Here is a 22,342-nt window from a genome sequence, read left to right on the forward strand (position 1 = left end):
TTTATCGTTTCGCTTTTTCGCAACTCTCTCCATCTTCCCCTCCTCTCATTTATATTTATATCTACATACCCTCTCTCTTTTTTATACTAATTTCCCGCATCTTCTCTCGCATTGTTTCTCACACATTTTCCTTTATTTGTTTTCTCGCTTATGATTAATTCTTAAATAAGAAGTCAGCGTTTGTACTCACCAAGACTTGCTTGATATACTTGGACGTGAAGCCGGCAAAAATTAGTTGAACCGGAAGTACACAGACAAGGAGTGCAGCACCAATCAATGACGGTACTCCAAGCTCAAGATACAGAAGATACAAGGTTACAGCGAACTGTGGACAACAAAAATAGAAAAAAAAGTTTGAAAACTATCTAGAGGGACGAAAATTGCCAAGCCAGATTTTCAAAACAAATAAAAAAATCACTCAAAATGTGTTTCAGATCCTAAAAATAGCTTTAGCAGCAGTCCCCTTATTGATAAAAAACATTAAAGAAGTTTATTTGCAGGGGTAAATAAGTGTAAGTGTGAAAGCATACCTTTATTGGGATTGTCCATAACTCATTAGCCCAGTTGAAGAATTGTTGGACATTGGTGGCATCGAGTGACATGTGATTGGTGACCTGCCCCATGGTCATCATCCCACCCGACATCGCATACGTCGACAGGCGAAGGGACTTTTCATACACCATACTCTATGAACAAAACAGGGTTAAATGAGAAAACATTGTCTGGATACATGGGATAATTCGTTGAGGGTTTGGGTTATCTGCATTATGATCAGTAAAATGAGTATATCTTTGTGAAATACATTTGATATGTGTATTTACATGACATACGGCTATCACTATTTATACTTCTTGCAGTACTCAGACTACCAATTCACCATCATTACCGGACGTGGTGGCTCGGTGGTAGAGCGCCCACTTCATGTCAAACCAAAAACTAACAATTTGATATTCTGCATTCTTGTCAGGCGCTCGACTTATCAGCAAGAGGAGATAGCACGTTACATGTATGTTATGCGGGAAGAATATCTGTTATTTAGGGTACGCCTATGCTCGTTCTCTCCATTTGAAAGCACCCCATATCTCATGTCTGCCAAAAATTTCTGAACCCCCTTCGCGGGCTTTTCCTGCCTTGGGGACCCCCCTAAATCCGGAACACTGCTCAATATACCCCCCCCTTCAGTTGAGCTCTCATTCCAACCCCCTATCTCAGGACAGACACCCCCCTCCTTCATCCCAGGTAAGCTGTCATTAGAATAGAGGTTCCTTGATGTCCTGATGGAGGACAAGCTTTCAAAAGTGGCAGGAATTTCAGGAATTTGATCAATTTTCTATGATATTCAAGATGTTTTATAACCCCCTTTTGAAAGTTATCAGGAGTCCAAAGAAAGAGAGAGAGAGAGAGAGAAAAACCTTTTAAACAAATCTCCGGGTGAAAAGTATAATATACCGCTTTTTTACAATTCGCGGGCCGTACTTGTCTCGCGAAAAAGTTCCCCTTTCACGGATATTTTGGGAACACGCATGCGGTCCCTCCGACCCCGGAAGGGGGGGGGGGGGCTACACTGGGTAAATAAGAGTTATTATAAATAACAATGCTAATGTTGCTACTATTACTACTACTACTACTACTACTACTACTACTACTACTACTACTACTACTACTACTACTACTACTACTACTACTACTACTACTATTACTTCTACTACTACCAACACCACCACCACAACTACTGCTACTGGGATCTTCTTCTTTCTCTCGTTCGTTGTCCACAAAATTAATATCTACTCTTGGCATCTATCTTACACTCACCTGAATAGCGGACTTTACATGAAGACCTTCCATGAAACATAGATACTGGTAACACTGATCGAACATTCCTTTCATCACGGCGGAAATGAAAATACATCCTACCAAGACATACCCATTGGAGAAAAATTCACCAACGGTTGTATAAGAGGGCAAAGCCTACCAATGTAAGCAGATTGAAAACAAGAAAAGTGACAAAATAATGGGAAAAATAATGAATGAAACAGATAATTGTGTAGTGATATACGCATTACTTTACAATATTCATGGAAAGTTAACATATCAAAATACCCCCCCCAAAAAAAAAAAACATGAAGATACGTGGAACATAAGGTGTACAAAGCATCTTGGTCATTCTGTATTACTTTTGTTATCAAATAACCGTGTATATTTATTGGTAGATCTTGGTCAATGTTTGATACCTTATCGTCTTCGGGTGTCCCATTAATCTTGGTGGTTGCGTAGATGATAATAGCACTGATACACAATGGTCCTACATAATTAGAGCAGTCTGCAGCAAGTTTGAACAGTCCTCCAGTCAGCATCTTAAATGAATACGTATCCAAGTAAACTCGATATAGACTGATTTCTCTCCCGCTTCTCGCTGCCCGTTCCTAGAAGTTAGGAGTAAGGAAAGTAAAATCATCAATAGAGGCTAGTCGTCATTCTTGATGAAGAGTGAACAACATATCCCAAGCCCTTCTCTTTATCTCTTTGCTCTATTGTTCTGAGACAATTTCCAAATAGCTTTCTAAAACACAAGTATGATGCGTGAAATTAAGACTATAGCATCTGCGTTACGGCGATATTTGGGTAAGATTGTGCTTTGGCCGACAAAAAAGATGTCATCACAAAAACATTAATGATACCAATAATGATAATGCTGATAATTGTAATATCAGGGTTGCCATTCAACATTCAGAGAAATGAATGAGCAAATTATACCCCGATTTAAAAACAAAGTTCATCAAATTCACCTATAGGCCTACCAAAAATCATACCTTTTCTTTCTCAAAGTTTTTCTTGAAAAGATAATGGTTGTATTCTGACGTGTGGACCTCTGGGATGTTGCCAAGGTCGGTAGGCTCGATAGTCTTCTTGTAACCTAAGATGAACAACCAATTCATCCACCAAAAGGTTACGGACGACAGGAGTGTTGAATAGTCATGGCGATATTTCATGAATGCCGTCTGGGTGTCCTTGTGTTTGGGAGCGTTCAGGGGATCACCACATCCATGACAGGCCTGACAGAATCATAGATCGAAGGATAGGAGGATCAAAATGAAAGGAGTAAACACAAACTCAAACAAAATGAAACAAAATCAAATGATATCTACAAAACCAAAAATGTACAATTTGCCGAAAGAAAACGTTACTAGATAAGAACGAGGTATACAAAATTGTAAAGAAAAGGTAGAAAATATTTTGCAGAATAAAACAAGTTAACCATCGTCAATAAAACAATATTAAAAAAACAAAATATCAAGAAGACTGTCTTACCAAGCTGTATAAGAGTATGAGTTCATTTAAAAACAGAGCTCCTATAAGAACAACCACAACTAGGGTGATGTCGTAGACACAGATCTGCCAGTCGTTGAGACCTTCAAGGCTGAGTTGTACTAATCTCATGACAAAAATAATGATCGACCACATCCAGTACACCAGGAGAAACCAAATCATTGACCTAGCCCTCCACTTCTCCATCATGTGATAGTACACCAATGATGAAACTACCGCAACAATCGTAAATATACCGGGTACGTAGAGATGCGGTTGTCCTGACAACTCATAGGAGATGTAGCTGTTGTTGGTGAGTATTCCCTCCCCAATCATGGCAATGGCAAGTACAATGTATACAAAGGTAAGGATCCATCTCAAGGAATGGCCTGGCAGTCGGAATACATATGGAGATGGCGGGAGCTTGCCGTATGACGTGAAGCATTTCAGGAAGATGGGTGTGATGATAAAGATGATGCTGAAGGCAAATTGAGATGCGACGATGGTCCCGTTCACTTTGCACGTGCTATTGATGAAATCAGCTTCCTGGACCAATGTTGTGTTTATTCCACAGAACCAATGCACATGCTCTGAAGACATCTTTTCTTTGTTTTCTACAGACACAGATCAAGCAAAAAAAAATAATAATATGATGTAAATAACGTCTACCACCTGGCCGCATGGATCTAGGATTTCATTTGTAAAAAAAATACTGAGGACCCTCAGTAAGGGGACCAGAAAAAGGCCAGCCATGAAGGTAGGATGGGTCGACATTTTCCTAAAGGAAAAAAAAACGACGAGCAAACAAAACGATACCAATTTAACAGTGTGTACATTTAGACAATCAGTATATACTACATTCAAACATTTTAAAACAACATTTTCTTACCGTTTATATCCAAACTAAATCGACAATACCCAGGACGTTACACAGGAAGAATGTGTTTCCAGAATCTAATCGGCTCCCATTGTACATTTCGCATGAAATCCAGAAATAAGTATGTTAAATTATAACCTTCTACCTGAAATAAATGACAACCTCTGCAACAGTTTGCAACATCCTTTAGCGTGAAGAACTTTGTCCTCAAACAACGCTCAAAATTTACTCGCGTGAGCGTTTATAATGTATTACAGTGGAGGGACGATTATGTTGCAAGATTTCGGTCCGAAGTCTATAGATGTTAAGATATAAAAATGGTTTCTTGTCAAACGTAGTTAGAACGTATTAGCTTTTGACTATGAACGGGCTAATTTATACTTATTTTTATAAAAACTGTAAATACATATGCTATTGTCAAATATTGAAAGGGGAATTCGACTCAAATGGCAAGCTTAATCGGGCAAACAACGCGTACGAAATTCAATCCAATTAATCCATTTCACGTCCTTTAAAATACAATCACATGCACTGGGATAAATTGGTACAACAAATAAAAGTAAAAGAGCTAAAGTAACAATATAAACAATAAGAAAATAGTAGAAGTGTAAAAGAAATGAAAAGAAAATAAAGCGGATGTGGGGAATCGGGAGTTATTAATCACTATTCCAAGATGTTGTAATTTGACCGCATGCACATTATGTAAAGTCATTTTGTTATTTTGTTATTTTATTTATTTTTTTAAAACCAAATGCACATCTAATTACCAATAATGCATATAGCATTTCCATTTCTTTGAAAGCAGGATAAAGGAGCATTGTAGTTGTAGATTAAATGACTTGCTCACTTACGGGCTTAGGTGCCGCGGCCGGGGATTGAACCCCGGACTTTCCATGTATAGCCAGGCGCCTTACACCACTCGGCCACGGCACCTTATAAGTTAGTTTCGATTCTTCCCTTGATTTACAATACACAAACTACGTACAATGTCACATTTTTAAAGATTCAATTCATAAAAATATTTCAATTTCAATGAGGATACGATTTACCACCTACCTTTATTCACTGTGGCATGATTTTGCTTTCCCACGACTTTTAAAAGTGAGTAATGATTTTGTAATGCAATTTTAATTTTGATTCCAATATTTACAAGAAACCCAATTCATGTTTTTGGAGTAAACACCAAAAATAGGGAAATAAATGTTCGAATTCGACATAAAGATATAGTTTGGATATAGTTAGTTGTAAAATAAATGTGTTTCTGTAGATCCGATTGACTAATTTAAGTCAGGAAGGTGTTGGGTTGGTGAAGGATTGTGAAGGATGGGTAGCCCTAGCAATGAGCTGAAATTCACAAAGTTTAATAACTCAGGGTTATCTTCGAAAGAGGAATCGAGGAGAGGGGAAGACTTCCGATATTAACTATATTTTTTTCATTATCGGATTTACCGCATATTTCTTTCTAAATTAAAAAAGGTACTTGGTTATGTTTGAGAAACGAAATATATATGTTCCAATGAGTGAATAGAGCGACCGAGTTTAAGATACATTATGAGGCGGTTGCATCACGGTGTCCAAATAAGGGAATACAGGCCTTCATTCAAACGCGGTTCAATATTCAATAATGCTTGGGATCGTAGCTATCAATGCATATGATATTTTATCTATGTGAGTAAAATACATACGTTATTATTGTTTATGACCTCGGCTAGGTAAGTCGAAATCGAAACTGTCACGGGTATGCGAATTTACATCCGGGAATTACATCCCTTCGGCAAGAATTAGGGCCGTCTGTACCAGCCCGAGTTGCGAGATTTCTGAACCGACGAATTATCCCGATCTGAACAATTTCGAGATTATTTGTAACGGAGTCCACTCAAGATTGTTTGCAAAATAGCGCGCCAGTTTGCAAATAATTTTCAGTTGACATATATAGAGCCTTTTCACACGTGAATCTCGAATCATCATTGTAATGATGATTACGATTCGTCTTTAGAATCATCGGATCTTTCACACGAAAAATTCTTACCGTAATTTGATTACAAATTAACTGGAATTTCACCTCCAGAGTAGGATTTGAATTCGTAATTGTGATTAGCGTTCGTGATTCAGTTTGGTTTCACACTTGCTAAAATTTCATCATTAGCCTCATTCACTGGAATCATTCAAATTACTTTTTTTACCGTGTGAAAGGGCGGTTAGGATTGCAAGCTCGAGATTAATCCAGCGATCTATCGCGATGATTGCGTCTTAATCTCGATATTGCTAAGATCGGGATAATTTGCCGGATCAGAAATAGCACGATTATTTAAAAACTCGGGCTGGTGCTGGTGCAGACGACCCTAGTGCCCGCTTTTCCAGGACATACATACCACAATGCCTACTGATATGAAACATGGATTCAAGCAGTCTCGTAATAGGTAACCAAAATGCTGTTGATTATGTTAACTAACTAAATGAGAATATAAAGCAATTAAAAACAAATGCATTTTGAATCATGACTTCCCGAAATTAATACGAAAATGGCACAGTTATAACGAAAAATACATGACAATAGCGAAAGTATCCAAACCAGTAGATGTGGTATATCTTGACCTAGCTAAATCATTTGATACCGTCCCACACATACGACTAGTGAAAAAAAATCAAAGCCCATGGAATAGATGGCCCTCTATGATCTCAGCCTGGCTTAAATAAAGGAAACAGATAGTTGTCACCCAGATAGCAAATCATGCTGGTGACAACTAGTTCTGTGGTGAAAGGATCAGTTCCAGGACCCCTGCTGCACCACAAATTGTCACCCCGCGACAATCTGTGCAAAAACTGACACCACAAACTGTCAACCATGTTGCACCACAAATGGTCACCCCAGCACAAATTGTCGCCTCGCGACAATTTATAGGGGGGTTAAAGTTTCTGATGGTCAAAGTTGGTCAAAATCTCTGATCGTCTAATACCATATGAGCTAAAGCAACCTGCTATAGTAGCATTTGGTCTAGCTTCCACTTGGCCCTGTGTATGGGACTTGGTCGAATTCCTGTTTGGTCTCATGACCACTCGGTATAATAGCCAATGGTCTAATCGCCTTTTCGTCAAAAATCCCAAAATGAATATTTTCAGTCTGTGACAGCTAGAATTAACCAAGTGGTGTTAGACCAATTAGATATTAAACCAAATAGAATTACCAAATTAGACCAAATGGAAATTAGACGAAATGGTAAATAGGCAATATGACAATTAAACCAAAAGGTAAACTGATTGTAGACGAATGGAATTAGACCATGTATGGGATTAGGCTAAACGGCCATTAGTCAAATTGGGTTTACACAAACTGGCAATTTACCTTTGGGGAGGATGATATAGAGAACAGCAGCAGAGCCCGTGTAAAATTCCCTTTTTATCCACTTGGTCTAACAACAGTTGGAATAATTCTTCGTTTGCCTAAAAACACATAGGCTTAACCCATTTGGTCTACTAATAATTTTGTCTAATTTGCAATTGGTCTAATGACCAATTCGTCTAATAGCCAAATGGTCTAATCGTATTTTCCTGTAATACCCAAATGAAAAAAAGTTTACACTAGAAAAAGTCCTGTAAAATTATGCATTTGTAATATCCTGAAGATTTTTCCACATTTTAACATTGTTACAGGTCCATTTAAGCAAATGACGATGTAACTGTCGAAAAAAATATTTCCGTTTGAGTGAGCACCACTTACTTTTGAAAAGTTGGTGAAAAATTATTTGCGCAGAACTTTGAAAAAGTTATGCGAATAAAAGTAGACCTAAATCATGAAGAACACATGGAATTTAGCTAGTAAAATTGACTTGAAGATATCTTTTACCTTTTTCAATTTGTTTCCTTGCCAAAAACACTTCGAAGAGTGCATTGCGCCCCACCCCACTCCCCACACACCGAGGCCATCGTGACGATATTTTCTTTACACTGAGCTGTGATTTACATGAAATGGCTTAGGCTTGATTTTCGTTTTGTTTATCATTGTTAAGCTTGTGAAAAGTGTGGAGAAACAAGTATTAAGTGAAAAATGAAACGTAAATCCACTTCAAATGATAAAAACTTAGCGAAAAAATTCTGGAAATGTCTGATATAAAGTTTTGTTCAGATTCAGTTATGTCCTCAGATCCAGCTGGCACAGAAAGGGTAAAGGTTGTGCTTACTAAGTGTTGAAATTTCTATTTCGGTGGCAAAATTGTTACAAAATGCTTGAATGTATCCGTTTTATTACAATTGACTAAAAGTGCAAGGGAAATGTATGAGAAATGTATCACAGGGTAAGTTTGATTTCGCCCTTTCCCCTTGACACAGCATGAAAACGAGCATTTCTGCGCAAACATATTTCTGCGAGCTTTACAAAAATGGACAGTGCTCACTCAAGTGTAACATTCTGTCAAAAAATTTACTTTCATTGGATAGATGAGACCCAAACCCAAGATTATATGTGAAAAAATTATCCACATGTTGTATATTTTTTAATTCCCAGGGCTTTTTCAAAGTGTAAACTTTTTTTTGATACGCACTGTATAGGCTATTACCAGTTTGTTCTTGAGAGCGACTAAGAGGTGATAGATCAAATGGACGGTAAAAGAAATGGGCATTAGACGAAACGCGAATAGGCAAAGTGGTACATAGACCAAAGGTAGTTGGACCGACTGGTTATAGACAAAATGGAATCAGACTATGTGATGTGAGACGAAGAGGACACCGTATCAAAGTAGTCCTAAATCCGTTTAAAAGACGTCTCCAGGACGGAACAAATTTTGGGAACGTCTCTGCGACGGAAACGAAAAGTATCGTATTCGTGACGGGGAAAAAAGTATTAGAGACGTCACTGAGACGGATTTGTGACTATTTTGAGATTCCCGAGACTAATGAAACGTCGTGGGGCCTTGGAAGAAGTCTCTGCAACTAGTTTCAAAATCGTCTCAAAACCGTTTAAAAGTAGTCCAAAATCAGTCTCAAACGTAGGATGCCACCATCAGTTTCACTCAATGTGTTGTTAATTAACTCACACATCCGGAGAAACATCATATTTTATTTTTACGAAATCTACATGACCTATTAAATGTTTGGTGTTCTTGCGTGTGTGTTCAAGTAAGTCAAGTGTTAAGTGAAATGGGGCGACAAATTGTGATGTCCCCTCCTCCACAAATTGTCGCCTGAATTAGGCGACAATTTGTGCAGGGGTGACATTTTGTGGTGTCAGTTATTGTACAAAATGTCATCCAATTGTCAGGGATTACAATTTGTGGTGCAACAATCCCTATGCTTCCTCATATCACATGAACAATATGGAAAATTAGCTTGCCAATGACGCAATCGTCAGTAAAATTGCTAATGATAAAAAACTAATCCATCAAATTCAAAATGTCGATAGAGGAAATATGCAAAATCCATAGATCACCTTCAACGATGGAAAAATACATGGCAAATGAGATAGAATGTAGATTAAAATAAAATCTGGAGTAATACGCTTTGGAAATCTCAACCCTCACATATAGAATGGGCAACATCATGCTCAAATAGATCTCAGAAGGATCCGGGAGCGCTTGCTCACAAATCCTTGAAAGTAGCCTCCAGTTTGCTGCAGCACACTGTTAAAAAAAACCCCTGATTTTACAGAAAAAAAGAAGATTTTGCAGAAAGTAATAACAGAAACATTCTGTAAATTCATAAAACATGAATTTTTCTGTAATTTAACAGTCACAGATCTGTTTAAAAGGGGGGAAAATTTCCTGTAAGATTACGCAATCTTGTAAGATTACAGGTGTTCTCGAGAATCTGCTGCAGGAACTTCTTTATTTTAAGGATAAATTTTCTAACAGTGCAAACATGATATTATAGGTCCATCGTATGCTCAAACGCAATTTCACCTTTAAGGAAGTCATCCTCCAATTATACCAGTCTCTTGTGAGACCATATCTAGACTATGCCATGCAGGCTTGGTGTCCATACATGGAAAAGGACAAAACGATTATGGAAAAGTGGAAGGTCGAGTAACCAAACTTATTCCAAATATCCAGCATCTGCCATATGAAGAGAGACTAGCTCAACCAAAACTGACAACACTGGAGAAAAGGAGAGAGAGGAGAGGCTTACTTCAAAACTACAGGATAATGAAACAAATTAACAAAACCAAACCTGACTTCCAATTTGCTAACGATGACAGAACAAGAACAGATGGAATAATTCTTTAATCGATTCGTTAATTAGTTGTTTGTGAGGTTGTTTTGGTGCATGCTCATATTTGCCAGGACTTAGGGCCTTTTCACACCTGGGGGGCGTTTCATCAATATTTTCGTCCGACAAGTTGTCAGATCTGACAACTTTCCTGGATTCTGATTGGTTGAGAAGCACTGTCACTATAGTAAATGTCGGATAAAACAGGACTTGTCTGATAAAACGTCCGACAAGTCCTTTCATGAAACGCTCCCCTGAATCTTGAATCACCATTGTATTAATGATTGCAATTCTTCTTTAGAATCATCGGACCTTTCACACGCTCACTCGAAAACTGTGATTTGAATTCGAATTCCCGGGCGAAGGCGGTATGTGTCCTTGGTTACACTGTAAAAAATATTGGGCAAAATTTTAACCAGCACGAGGGTAATTATGTATCCAACCAGTTTGGGGCAGCATTTTACCCAATGCGGGAAGCATATTGTCCAGTAAGGTTAAAAATTAAGCAGAAATTACTTTAGAATGGGCAAAATTCCCATCACACTGGATAAATAAAAATGCCCAAAAGAAATACCCAATGTTGGTTGGATACATAATTACCCTCATGGAACATTTTTACCCAATATTTTTAAGAGTGTACTTGTCAATCAAAGTACTCCACTGATACGATGAGTGCATGACATTTGTATTCTATACAGAAGTACTTAAAACGACACGTAAACTATGCCCCCAAAAAGATGTTTTGGAGTTCAATTAAGCCTTTCACACGTAAATTTTGTACCGTAATTTGAGTGAAACTGGAAATCACTTCCGGAGTAGAATTTGAATTCGTGATTGTGATTAGCGTTCGTGATTCCAGTTTGGTTTCACAAGTGCTAAAAATTCATCATTAGCCTATTTTCTTCACTGGAATCATAATTCAAATTACGATTTTTTTTACCGTGTCAAGGCCGGTTAGACTAACTATAACGAAATCCGGTGCAAACTGCAATTCAGTTGTCCCTGTTTTTCCTTCAGTCGTTAATTGTATCGTATATCTGCTTGAAACAATTCTTTCGGTTTCGAAAGAAAATCTTGCAAAAAATCAATTTGTTTTTCCTATCATCTGGAATTTATATATCCTTCACTTTAACTTCTATTGTACATTAGTGTCTAATCTTTGCATGGCCCTTAGATAGATGCCAAGGTTTCCCAGAGTCCAAATAGTTTTGACCTTTAAAGCGTATGCCTTTGTCAGCAGCAAAATAAATTGATTTAAAACGATCTTTTAAACAAGCCTAGTGTCAAATTATGATACACATGCAAGATTAATTAGTATTCCAATATATAAATCAGAACTATTACTCCGCTTCTGCATGCATGCAGTCACACATTGATCAAAGAGTGTTTTGTCAATATGAATACTAAATGGTTTTACACTTGCATGCTTACAGTCAAATGTGCTTGTAGTTCCTTGAAAAGAAGAGGAGATTAGAACCCATTTCTCTTATTTATGATTACAATACACCTGTACATGTCGACGAGGGCAGGTACATCAAAGCCCCTCGGATATATCTTAGTTTTGATAATAATAGACCATAAATTAGAATGGATTATTTTTGCGGTCCTGTCGAGCAAGTTAAACCAAGATATCTCATGTCAAAATTCTAAGTGAATGTAGAACCTTGATTGAATGGCTATTCGGCGTTAAAATATTCATTAATTATTTGAAAATGTCTAATCGAATTGGGAATACAATGCAACGAGAGACGATTGCTCTAATTTAATGATTAAGAACGTTACCTGATGCAATAATGAGCTATACACCGTCATAACTCTCCGAAATTAACTATGCCATAAACATGTAAACTCCCCTATTAACAGACAAGCTGTACTCTGCGTCGAACTTTTAAATGCTTATGGAGAAGTAGAAAACCCCACGTTAGATTTGAAATACGTTGTGTACAATGGCTCTTTTAGACACAATTAACGTAGGAACGCGTGTGTAAATTGTCTGTCTGCCACATTTCAGAACAAAGTACATGTAGAAGTTGTTTTCTTGATAGAGGGCATGGCCATTAATCTTTTCAAAATTAACGTTGCACAGGTCGCACATTTACAAAAGACAAACTAATAATTTTGTGAAGTCGGTCTATTTTTGTTGGGGGGGGGGGTGCGTGCGCTATGCACACATTAAATTAGAGGTCGTATTCCAATTATGGAAAGCAACCGATGACATAGCATGTTGTCTAGATGCTACGATCTCTGTGAACTTAAGGTGATGTATAAGTTTCTGTGTCCGTTATTAAATACCTTTTTCCAGTAAGTCTCATACGAAATAAGATGAAACATTCAAGTCATTTGTTTCCCTTCACATGCTATCCACATATATGTATTTTTAGTTTCGTTTGTTATTTCATAAGAGATCATAGCTAAATCGGGTATTAGGCAATGAAAATAAATCTTTTGATTTCCAATGACACGAAGTAATATCTGATTTTACCTGAGCGTCGATGGAAGAGAGACGTTTCCGCGTCATCTACTAGGTTGTAAATTATACAATTCCTGATTTTCGATCGTGTGCGTGCGCTCAACCAACCATTTCAATAGAATCCATTTTATCATTTTCTAAAACATCCTTTTAACTTCATTACAATATGTTCGAAGAATATGAACTGTTTAAAAAGAATCCATTTAATTATTCAATTTGTTTTAAAATACGTATAAATATAATCCTTATTTAAGATTCTTCTGTTTTTATATTCGTGACGCGCGGGAGTTTAGGGTATAAGCTTTAAAATACCGTATTGTACGAAATATTGAATATGATATGCTGAAATTACCAATTAATATCACACATCATATACTTTGGCAAAACTCAAATACATCGGTAATCAATATGTCGCTTATAAAATCACATTTTAAGATTATCATGATGGAAAGCCCAGTCTTAAAATTTTCCGCTTGAAGTATTTATTGTTTTAAGAGTAATCAATAGATGAATCAGACTTCGGAGCGCAGAAGGTATTGGCGACTGTAACTCATGGGTTTACGAAAACCAATAATCCATTCCAATGCCTGGGTTATGAAATGTATTAGTATATAAGAGCATCTATTTCGTTAGGTATAATATTAGAAGCCTCCATTTAGAAATTACCATTAAGCAACTCATAAAACGAATTAAAACGAATCTGATTAAAAAATGAAACACATTTTATCCGACAGTTACCATAGTAACAGTGCTTCTCAGCCAATCAAAATCCAGAAAAGTTGTCAGATCTGACAACTTGTCGGACAAAAATATGTTGATGAAATGCCCCCCAGAAGGGGGAGGCATCACGCCCCCAGTCCTCGATACATCTCAAATAATATCCTAGTCCTTTCAGGGTTAATATGTGCTCAAGGCGCTCCTATATTACCCCGGCTAACATAGGTTAACATCACTTAGGTTAATATTTTACTACGAACTCTTGACTAACATTAATGATTTGTTTTTCCTCGTCGGAAATCTACGTTTTAGAATCTTGACTACATATCTTCCTATTGAATTCGAATTTGAATGATGTTGGCAAAATATTGAGATCAAAGTTTAGTCATGTTTATCAATTACTTAGAGAGCCAAGGAACCGGAACCGGGAAGAAAACTACAAAGTCATAATGGAATAAATGTCAGATGGGAGAGTTGACCAAAACACTTTTCAGCTTTTGGTTATCTTATTATCTTAAAGGGACATAAATGTCTTATTTTGATGATAGATATATGAATTATCGTTTTACTAGGGTTGAATTTTCTTAATCCTAATAATCACTTAGAGATTAATCGTTTCTCTTCAAAAAGTAGCCCAAGCATTCCAGAATCAAATTAAAGCCCATTTGGGTGTTTTACATGACATATTGCGATTTTGTGAATTTATGTCGAGAGGAATTGCAGAAAATACACGAAAAAAATTAGTAAGGTTTCTTTTCGCTATGGCATCATTTTCTGTCAGGCATGGACACATCAAATATCATAAACCTCTGCGCCATCGACATGCTTGCTATAAAATAATTGTCGCACACCCTTCGAAATGCTCGCGCAACACCATTGGATTCGATAAAACATGGACCTTGATAAAATCACGAGCAAGACTTCAAATTATAAGGTCTCTCTTGAGGAAATAACAATTTGGCATTGCACACTGATCAAAGTCTATTACAGAAAGACCATGGTAGCCCCCCCCCCCACACAAAATATAAGACTAGGTCATACGTGATTTCTAATAGCTTTCATTGAGATATCTTCAATGTGACTTGGATTTTAGTAGTTTTGACACTAAACGACCTTCGTGCTTTTGGGGTAGTTTAGGTTCATGCACTGCATGTGCTTTACGTTGTCTATTAAAGATTCACAAACATTTGAGATATAGTCGCATTAAAAGGCGCTTGAAAATATCTGGAAGGGTCTGAAACCGGTATAAACAGAACAGTGTCTTGCTTGGTGTTTCACCTGCGATTTCAATTTCAGTTTGTTTAGTTCAATATTTTTACACACTGTGCCTGGAAACCTTATCTGATCATCGTGTTTTTGAGGATCGAAGTTCCTTTGTTATTGTCAAGTTTAACAAGGTACGCAATAGTAAGAGTTAGATTGGTTGGTAATTTGCACCTTATAATTGTATGAATTGAAAGTAGGCCTTCCTCAAATCCGATAAGGTATGAAATCAAATTAAGTTTAGAGAATTCGGTTTTAAATATTAATGTAAGGCTATCTTGCATTAAATCTCGTGACGATTGGATGGCGTCCAATATTTCTAACCTGACACAATACATTTGATACTTTCATGCAACGAGGACTTAATTCATGTGATGGTCCATGTGATTGCACAAATATTTGCTAACCAACGTTCACGGACGATTTTTTTTTCATGTCATGGCATTTCCTGCCTTGATGCCAACTCAGTTTTTAATACACATTAGGAAAAATGCTCATTTCGTAAATAAATAGTTATTATTTACATATTGAAATATTGAAACGATTAAAATATGAAGAAAAATTGTTATTCCCTTTTCGTCATAAGAATAAACGTGTATGGAGGAGGAAAGATCGGATAATCATTGGTATTTCGTACGTGTAATGTAATGTTCATAGTAATACACCTGCTTTAGAGAGGTGTCCCTCTTTGAACTTGTTTCAAAGTTCGGCTCGAGGAGCCAATGTGGTATGCCTAGCAAATAACAGTTTAGTTCTTAGTCTCCTGTTGGAATACTCCAAAGCGAAGAGAGATAGCAAATATATCCTTTGGGTCCAAGCCAGAATCAGATAACCCGAAGAAGAAGTAGAAGAACCGAACATACATTGATGCGCTTAGAGACATCATTCCGATGTAAATTGGCAAAACCGTAAACCGAATTTTATTACAATCATTTCGATAGGATTCTCTAAATTGCTCTTATTTAATGTGACAATTACATCGTTCAATGATAATTTCTTCATTCTCGATTTTACAGGACTTCGGTGATCATGTCTTCTGAATGGGACTGGTTTTGTGGTGTGAACTACACTCTTAATTCTGGCACAGGATTGAACAACTCGTGTTTAATCAACGGCATCATCGTAGTCCCACAGCTAGTTTTCGTCGTTATTTCATCCCTCATCCTCATTTTCCTCGCCGTCTGCTCTACCTCTGAGCGACAAAGCAGCTCCAAGTATCTCTTGCGTCTCCCAGGCCACACCCCAAGATGGCTTCTGACCTACGTCCTTCTGGTCCTAACACTCTCCTTCTTAGCAGAAGGTATTCTGACCAACGATACCTACCTCGCCAACTCCTTACCACATCAACCACATCTCTATGTTGTAGGGGTGACGATGTTTATTGGGGCAATACTATCCATTGTTTATTACCACATGATGGAAAAATGGCGTGAACGTCACATGGTTTGGCTTCTTGTCGTGTACTGGATGGTATCATTGCTGTCAATGATCGTTTACATGATTCATATTGTAAATATCGGAGAGGCAGAATGGACAAGACTTAGATTTGACTTGGCACTCGGGCTTATCTTTCTGATGACCATGATGGTCATTATCGAGACAGTACTGTGTACTATCATGGTTAGTATAATGTATTTGACAAATCTGATGTTAGATTTAAGGTACTTTCACAATATTGTTCTCAAGTACATTTTTTTTGCTCTCTCGCTTCGCTCGCATCTTTTTAGAACTTTTGCTCCATTTCATTTGTAATATCTACCCAACAAATGTTAGGCTCACTACGCCTCTGTTGTCGGGTACTCAACACGATCAAACAAGTTCACATGGCTACATTATTTGATTTGATTTGATTTGATTTATTTATTTCCGTTTCACAATGGTATAATGAACATAGCAATAATATAATAAACATAATAAAACAAGGTCGAAAATACTACGAAATATAATATGTATACATAAATAATCATAAATTTAAAGAACACAATTGAGTAAATAAATTTATCTGAAATGACATTTGTATTTGAAAGTAAAATATCATTGCCAAGTACTGTGATATCATTAATATCATTGCCAAGCGAGGGCGATGAATACATACTGCAGAGAAGTCTCAATCACCTGATTTTCTCTCCCCAAAAGGTCAAGATCAAGATTTAAAAAAAGAAAGAAAGCAAAATGGACAGCATGTTAAAATAATAAAGATTTGCTCTCGATTAATCTTTATTTCCCTTTGTATTGAGCATGCGCGAATAGAATTATATTGTTGATTTTACCATCTTTCTTCGCTCCCTTAATGTTTTTGTGCTAGTACGTTTCGTTTAGCCTGGACAGTTCAATCTTGTCAGTCTTATTAATATGTCATGTACAGTATATAGGCCAACCACAGATGATCTTCAATATCGTGTGCTCTAGTCACAAGTCTGCTTCTTCCGGGCAGTATGACTTCACGGTACACATCATGATTTTGTAAAAAAAAAATCAAGGAATCATTTGGGGCATTTCATATTCACATCATTCTCATGATTAGATTATGAAAACTTGTACTAAAAACGTTTATATCTTCTGTAACACCATGATAATTAAAGGGGCTGTGGTGAACCCTTATGCATCCAAAATATCCTAAAACCAGGTTGATTAAAAAAATTGTTTGATATCTGAAAGATTCAATTCAATTCAATTCAAATAAAACATTTATTTTCTTCCATGTCATTACATTTTTCGTAAACATAAATTCATACATAAATCAATTTGTTATAAAAAAATATAAATATGTACATATTGGGTTTAAGGAAGAAGGCGTATACCCTAAAAGCTGAGGCTTGTGGCGGGATACGCCTGTAGACATAAATACAATACAATAAACAATACAAAGGAAAAAAGGGCAGAGAAAAGAAAAGGAAAGGGAACAAGAGAGGGAGACGTGAGCGGGGAGGCGGGCATGAATTACTAAATAAAATAGAATGCTCAACAAAATATCAGTGGGGGCAAACATAAATGCCGCAACAACAATTTGTCATGGTTCATGTTTTCATGTTTAAAGTCAAAAGGAGACATAAGACGGGAAATATTTATTTATAAAACGACAGAAGCAATTTTTTCATTTTATACTTAAAGCTGGTTGTCGACAAAGATTTTTTTATGTAATCCGGAATTTCGTTCCATATTTTGGGGCCAGTATAACGAATATTGTGTTGGAAGATTATTTTTCTGTGTTTGGGAATGAATATTTGATTATTTGAGCGGGTATCAAAATGATGTATGTTGGAAACATGTGTAAATGAATCACGAAATTTTTGTGGAATTTGAGAATTTAAACACCTGTAGAGAAAATGACATTGTTGAAGTTTGTTGATGTCTTCTAATTTCAACAATTTTAGGGAATGAAACAAATTCGTGGTATTTGCTAGTGGTATATTGTCGTCTGGAGAAATTATACGTACAATTTTATTTTGAAGGGAACATAATTTTTTAAGATGGGTTTGATATGTGTTAGCCCAGACTAAATTGCAGTAATAAAAATATGGCAGGATTAAAGAGCAATACAATGTACGCAATACAGTTTTAGGCAAGTAAAAACTTAGGCGATATATTATTCCAATATTTTTTGCAACTTTGTTCTCAATTTCATTTATGTGATGTATCCATGTTAAATTACTATCAATGATAACACCAAGAAACCTAGTATTTTCAACTCTGGGAATAATTTGGTTGTTAAGCTTCACCACTACATGATTAAGATCAATACGCCTTGTGGAGTTACGGAATATAATATAATTGCATTTCTTATTGTTAATGGTAAGCTTGTTCGCACAAAACCATTTACAAACATTTGTTAGTTCAGTATTTACAGTTTCACATAAGTGATAAAGATTTTTATCAGAATAAACAATATTGGTATCGTCGGCATACATAATAAAGGAAAGGAGATTTGACGAACGATAAATGTCATTAATAAATAAAATAAATAAAAGTGGACAAAGTAATGACCCTTGTGGTACTCCACATTCAGTTGTCCTAAGTTCAGACTGAACGGAGTTATATATGGTGCATTGTTTACGATTTGAGAGGTATCTAGAAAAAAGGTCAAGGGCAGTTCCACGAATACCATAGTTATTTAGTTTTGATAAAAGTATATTATGATTAATAGTGTCAAACGCTTTTGACAAGTCAATAAATATCCCTATTGCAAATGAGTCGTGCTCAAAGGAGTCAATTACGGTATTTGTTAATTCAAGAAGCGCTAGTTCTGTTGAGTGGTCACTACGAAATCCATACTGAGATTCAAAAAGACACTTGTTATTTTCAAGAAAACTATAAGCCCTTTTATAAATGATCTTTTCCAATATTTTAGAAAAAACAGAAAGCACTGATATGGGCCTATAATTACCAACTTGCTCTTTGTCACCAGTTTTAAAAATTGGAGAAACTCGCGCAATTTTCATTTTGTCAGGAAATACCCCAGAGGTTAACGATAAATTGAATATATGACATAAAGGTTGGCTTATCAATTCGATTACAAGTTTAACAATCTTGGGTGAGCATTCATCAAGACCTGGGGCTTTATTGTTATCGAAACGCATGACAATGTTACAAATTTCACGTTGGCTTACCAGATTTAAAAACAAAGATTTTGAATTTGGTTCAGATAGATAAGTTCTGAAATCTGTATCATTTTGAGGAGTGATATTAGCTAACTTTGGACCTATTTCAACGAAAAAGTTATTAAAAGTATTTGCTATTTGGAACGGGTCTGTCGACCGACCTTCATCACAAACTATGGTGTTGGAGGTTGATTTTCTTCTTTTATTTAATATTGATTTGATCATTTGCCATGTACGGTTTATATTATTTTTATATTCTTCAAATTTGGATTTATAATAATGTTTTTTAGCCTGCCGTTTCAAATAGTTCACTTCTTTAAGAGAATCCTTGTATAGAATTTCATTTCTAACTGTTGGTTTATGGATATATTTTTTATATAGATTGTTTTTATGTCGAATAGATTGAAGCAAACCATCGGTCATCCAGCATTTCAGTTTAATTTTCTTACTGGGTGTTTTTTTTAATGGAAAATTGTTATTATACAATGTAGTAAATTTAGTTATGAATATGTCGTATGATTGATTAGCATCCTGCATATTAAAGATTTCTTCCCAATTTGAATTTTCGATTTGATTTTTAAATTTCGTAATATTTTGTGTTGTAAAAGATCTTCGGAGTACGTTATTATTTGCCGATTTAGTTTTATTAACATTCATGTAAGTTACATGAAATATTGGCAAGTGATCTGACACGTCAGAGTATATCACTCCACCTTTAGTATCTAAGTCAAATTGATTTGTCAGAAAATTATCTAAAAGGGTGGCACTTGTCTTAGTAATTCTTGTGGGCCTGTGAATTATAGGAAGGAAAAAATTGCTGAAAAGACAGTTCACAAAGTTCTTGGATTGAGAATTAGAGTTGTGTTTTAAAATATCTATGTTTAAGTCACCCGTCAAAAACACCCTTTTATTTTCCCTGGAAAGACAGATCAAAAGGCTATCAAACTCCTCAATAAATGAATTAACGTCCAACGATGGGGCTCTATACAAGGTTCCTACAATTATATTTTTCCCTGAGCACTGTTCCAGTTCGATGAATAAAGAATCGCATGTTGCTTCGCTTAAATTAAGGTCAGTGCGTACCAAGAAATTAAAAGAATCATGGATATACATTCCAACTCCACCACCTCTGGAATATTTCCTATTATTGCAAACGAATGAGTAGTTAGGCATATAAACAAGAGGACTTTCGAATCTTAGCCAGGTTTCGGATATGGCAATAATATCAAATGTAAATTTCAAAGAGTTAAGACAGCTTGAAATGTCATCAAAAGAATTCAAAAGACTTCTTGCATTAAAGTGAATGCTTGAAAATTTACCGCCGCTCGGGACACCAATATTTTCAAAGTTTGTATCAAATTCTTCATAACAATAGTACCGAGAGTCATTTGAACTCTCAGTATAGAACTGGAAGTCTGGGTCAACATCGTCATTTGGGACAATGCTTTCATGTGCTAAAAAGGGATCAAAATGTAAATGAGAAATTCTATCAAAATTGTCTTCTAAGGGTTCATCAGCCGATATTACATCATCGAGCTCGTTATCATTCAACTGGTTGAAAGGAAATAAGTGTTCAAGACAGTGTTTACAACAAGAAAAATATTCGTTCCAGTCATGGTTCCGACACATTTGCTTACACATGTAACAATATATTCGATTATGTAGTAGGTCACTAAATTCTTGTATAGGTTCACTCGTCATCAAAGTAAAAATTCGTCGCTTTATCATGTAGGAATTTCAATCCAGACTGATACCTAATTTGACAAATGTCATTAAAGTATAATAGGTTACATGTTATGTGTATTGTAGTTTTGGCTATGGGAAAGATAACAAAACCTGTGCAAATTGTTGTTGCAAATTGAATAAGTACAAACAAAATGAATACATACTGAACGTCAATTACATGTCGTTTGGTATACACGGTAGAGTCAAGCCCACAAAAACATACATGTGCATCTTAAGTTATTGAGCGTAATGTATATCTCCTAGATCGAGGCCGTTTTTTTAACCTGTCGTTTTCTCTAAATGTCAAATAAGTTATCAATAAGTTATAAGTACCGGCTTCAATTATTTTTTTCTAGATGTGTGGCGCATGCGTGGATTTTCAAAGTTATCCGGCTGACACAAAAAAGGAGAATATGAACTTCTTCCATGACTATGCAGCCTTGCCTTCGTCTTTGACATATTGGTGGATGGACTGGCTCTTTACACTGGGTTACAGAAAACCGATTGAACCAAGTGATCTAGGCAGTATTCCTGACAAGCATACATCAGATGCCATCCATGCAGCATTCAAGAAGAACTACCTTAAAGAGAAGGTAAGATGAGCTTTTTTATGTTTTTATGTGAATGTGTATAGTTGCACCAATCAAGAAATAGTTAAATACTGTATACTACCATACTGCTGATTTGTATTTTGTTATTTGTGTGTGTGAGGCTGTGAGTGTGTGTGTGTGCGTGCGGGGGGGTTGTCTCCATAACTTTCAAAAACATGGTATTTCCAGTTAATTCGTTTTATTTTACATTTCAATAAGACTTTTAAACGAGATGCCTACAATTAATGGCTTATGCGATATTCAATGTTTGTATTTGTACAAACTTCTGAAATACGCACAATCAAATTAATATGAAATTGCCTAAAACCCAACTTGAATGCTTTATTCCACAGAACAGAGCGCATTTAAACGGACAGAACGCCAACCTCTGGCGCGTATACCTTCGAACATACGGACTTCGTATGGCGATAGCAGGCATGTTCAAACTCACCGCCGACATGTTACAGTTTGTCGGACCACTATGTATTAGTGGAATAGTCAACTATGTCACAGATGCACTTTACGTCACACCCGGTGAAATGAAGGTACCACACTGTTTAATTCTTTGTATGTTTGGTTTATAAAAGCGAGCAATCAA

General features: G+C 36.3%; 2 protein-coding genes across 4 annotated transcripts in view; one reads left to right on the forward strand and one right to left on the reverse strand.

The window, feature by feature from the left end:
• The window catches only part of LOC121411034 (ATP-binding cassette sub-family C member 9-like), a 43,717-nt gene that overhangs the window by 20,960 nt on the left and 415 nt on the right, over positions 1–22,342 (reverse strand). For 2 of the 3 annotated variants that reach the window (XM_041603502.1, XM_041603500.1), the window contains exons 1-7: positions 4,196–4,374; positions 3,310–3,920; positions 2,811–3,053; positions 2,232–2,423; positions 1,813–1,968; positions 531–686; positions 191–325 (exon numbers count right to left, since the gene is read on the reverse strand). In XM_041603502.1, coding sequence (XP_041459436.1) covers positions 191–325; positions 531–686; positions 1,813–1,968; positions 2,232–2,423; positions 2,811–3,053; positions 3,310–3,906 — 1,479 coding nt within the window. In that variant the 5' untranslated portion in view covers positions 3,907–3,920; positions 4,196–4,374. Of the gene's footprint in view, positions 1–190; positions 326–530; positions 687–1,812; positions 1,969–2,231; positions 2,424–2,810; positions 3,054–3,309; positions 3,921–4,195; positions 4,375–22,342 lie in introns of those variants that run through there. The other variant, XM_041603501.1, reaches the window with a different exon arrangement.
• The window catches only part of LOC121411035 (ATP-binding cassette sub-family C member 9-like), a 29,900-nt gene continuing 22,389 nt past the window's right edge, over positions 14,832–22,342 (forward strand). Inside the window, exons 1-4 of the mRNA XM_041603503.1 lie at positions 14,832–14,965; positions 15,848–16,451; positions 21,511–21,747; positions 22,098–22,289. Of these exons, the coding sequence (XP_041459437.1) occupies positions 15,861–16,451; positions 21,511–21,747; positions 22,098–22,289 (1,020 nt within the window). The 5' untranslated portion in view covers positions 14,832–14,965; positions 15,848–15,860. The remainder of the gene's footprint in view (positions 14,966–15,847; positions 16,452–21,510; positions 21,748–22,097; positions 22,290–22,342) is intronic.

The sequence above is a fragment of the Lytechinus variegatus genome, chromosome 3, assembly GCF_018143015.1.
Source record: "Lytechinus variegatus isolate NC3 chromosome 3, Lvar_3.0, whole genome shotgun sequence".
NCBI lineage: Eukaryota > Metazoa > Echinodermata > Echinoidea > Temnopleuroida > Toxopneustidae > Lytechinus > Lytechinus variegatus.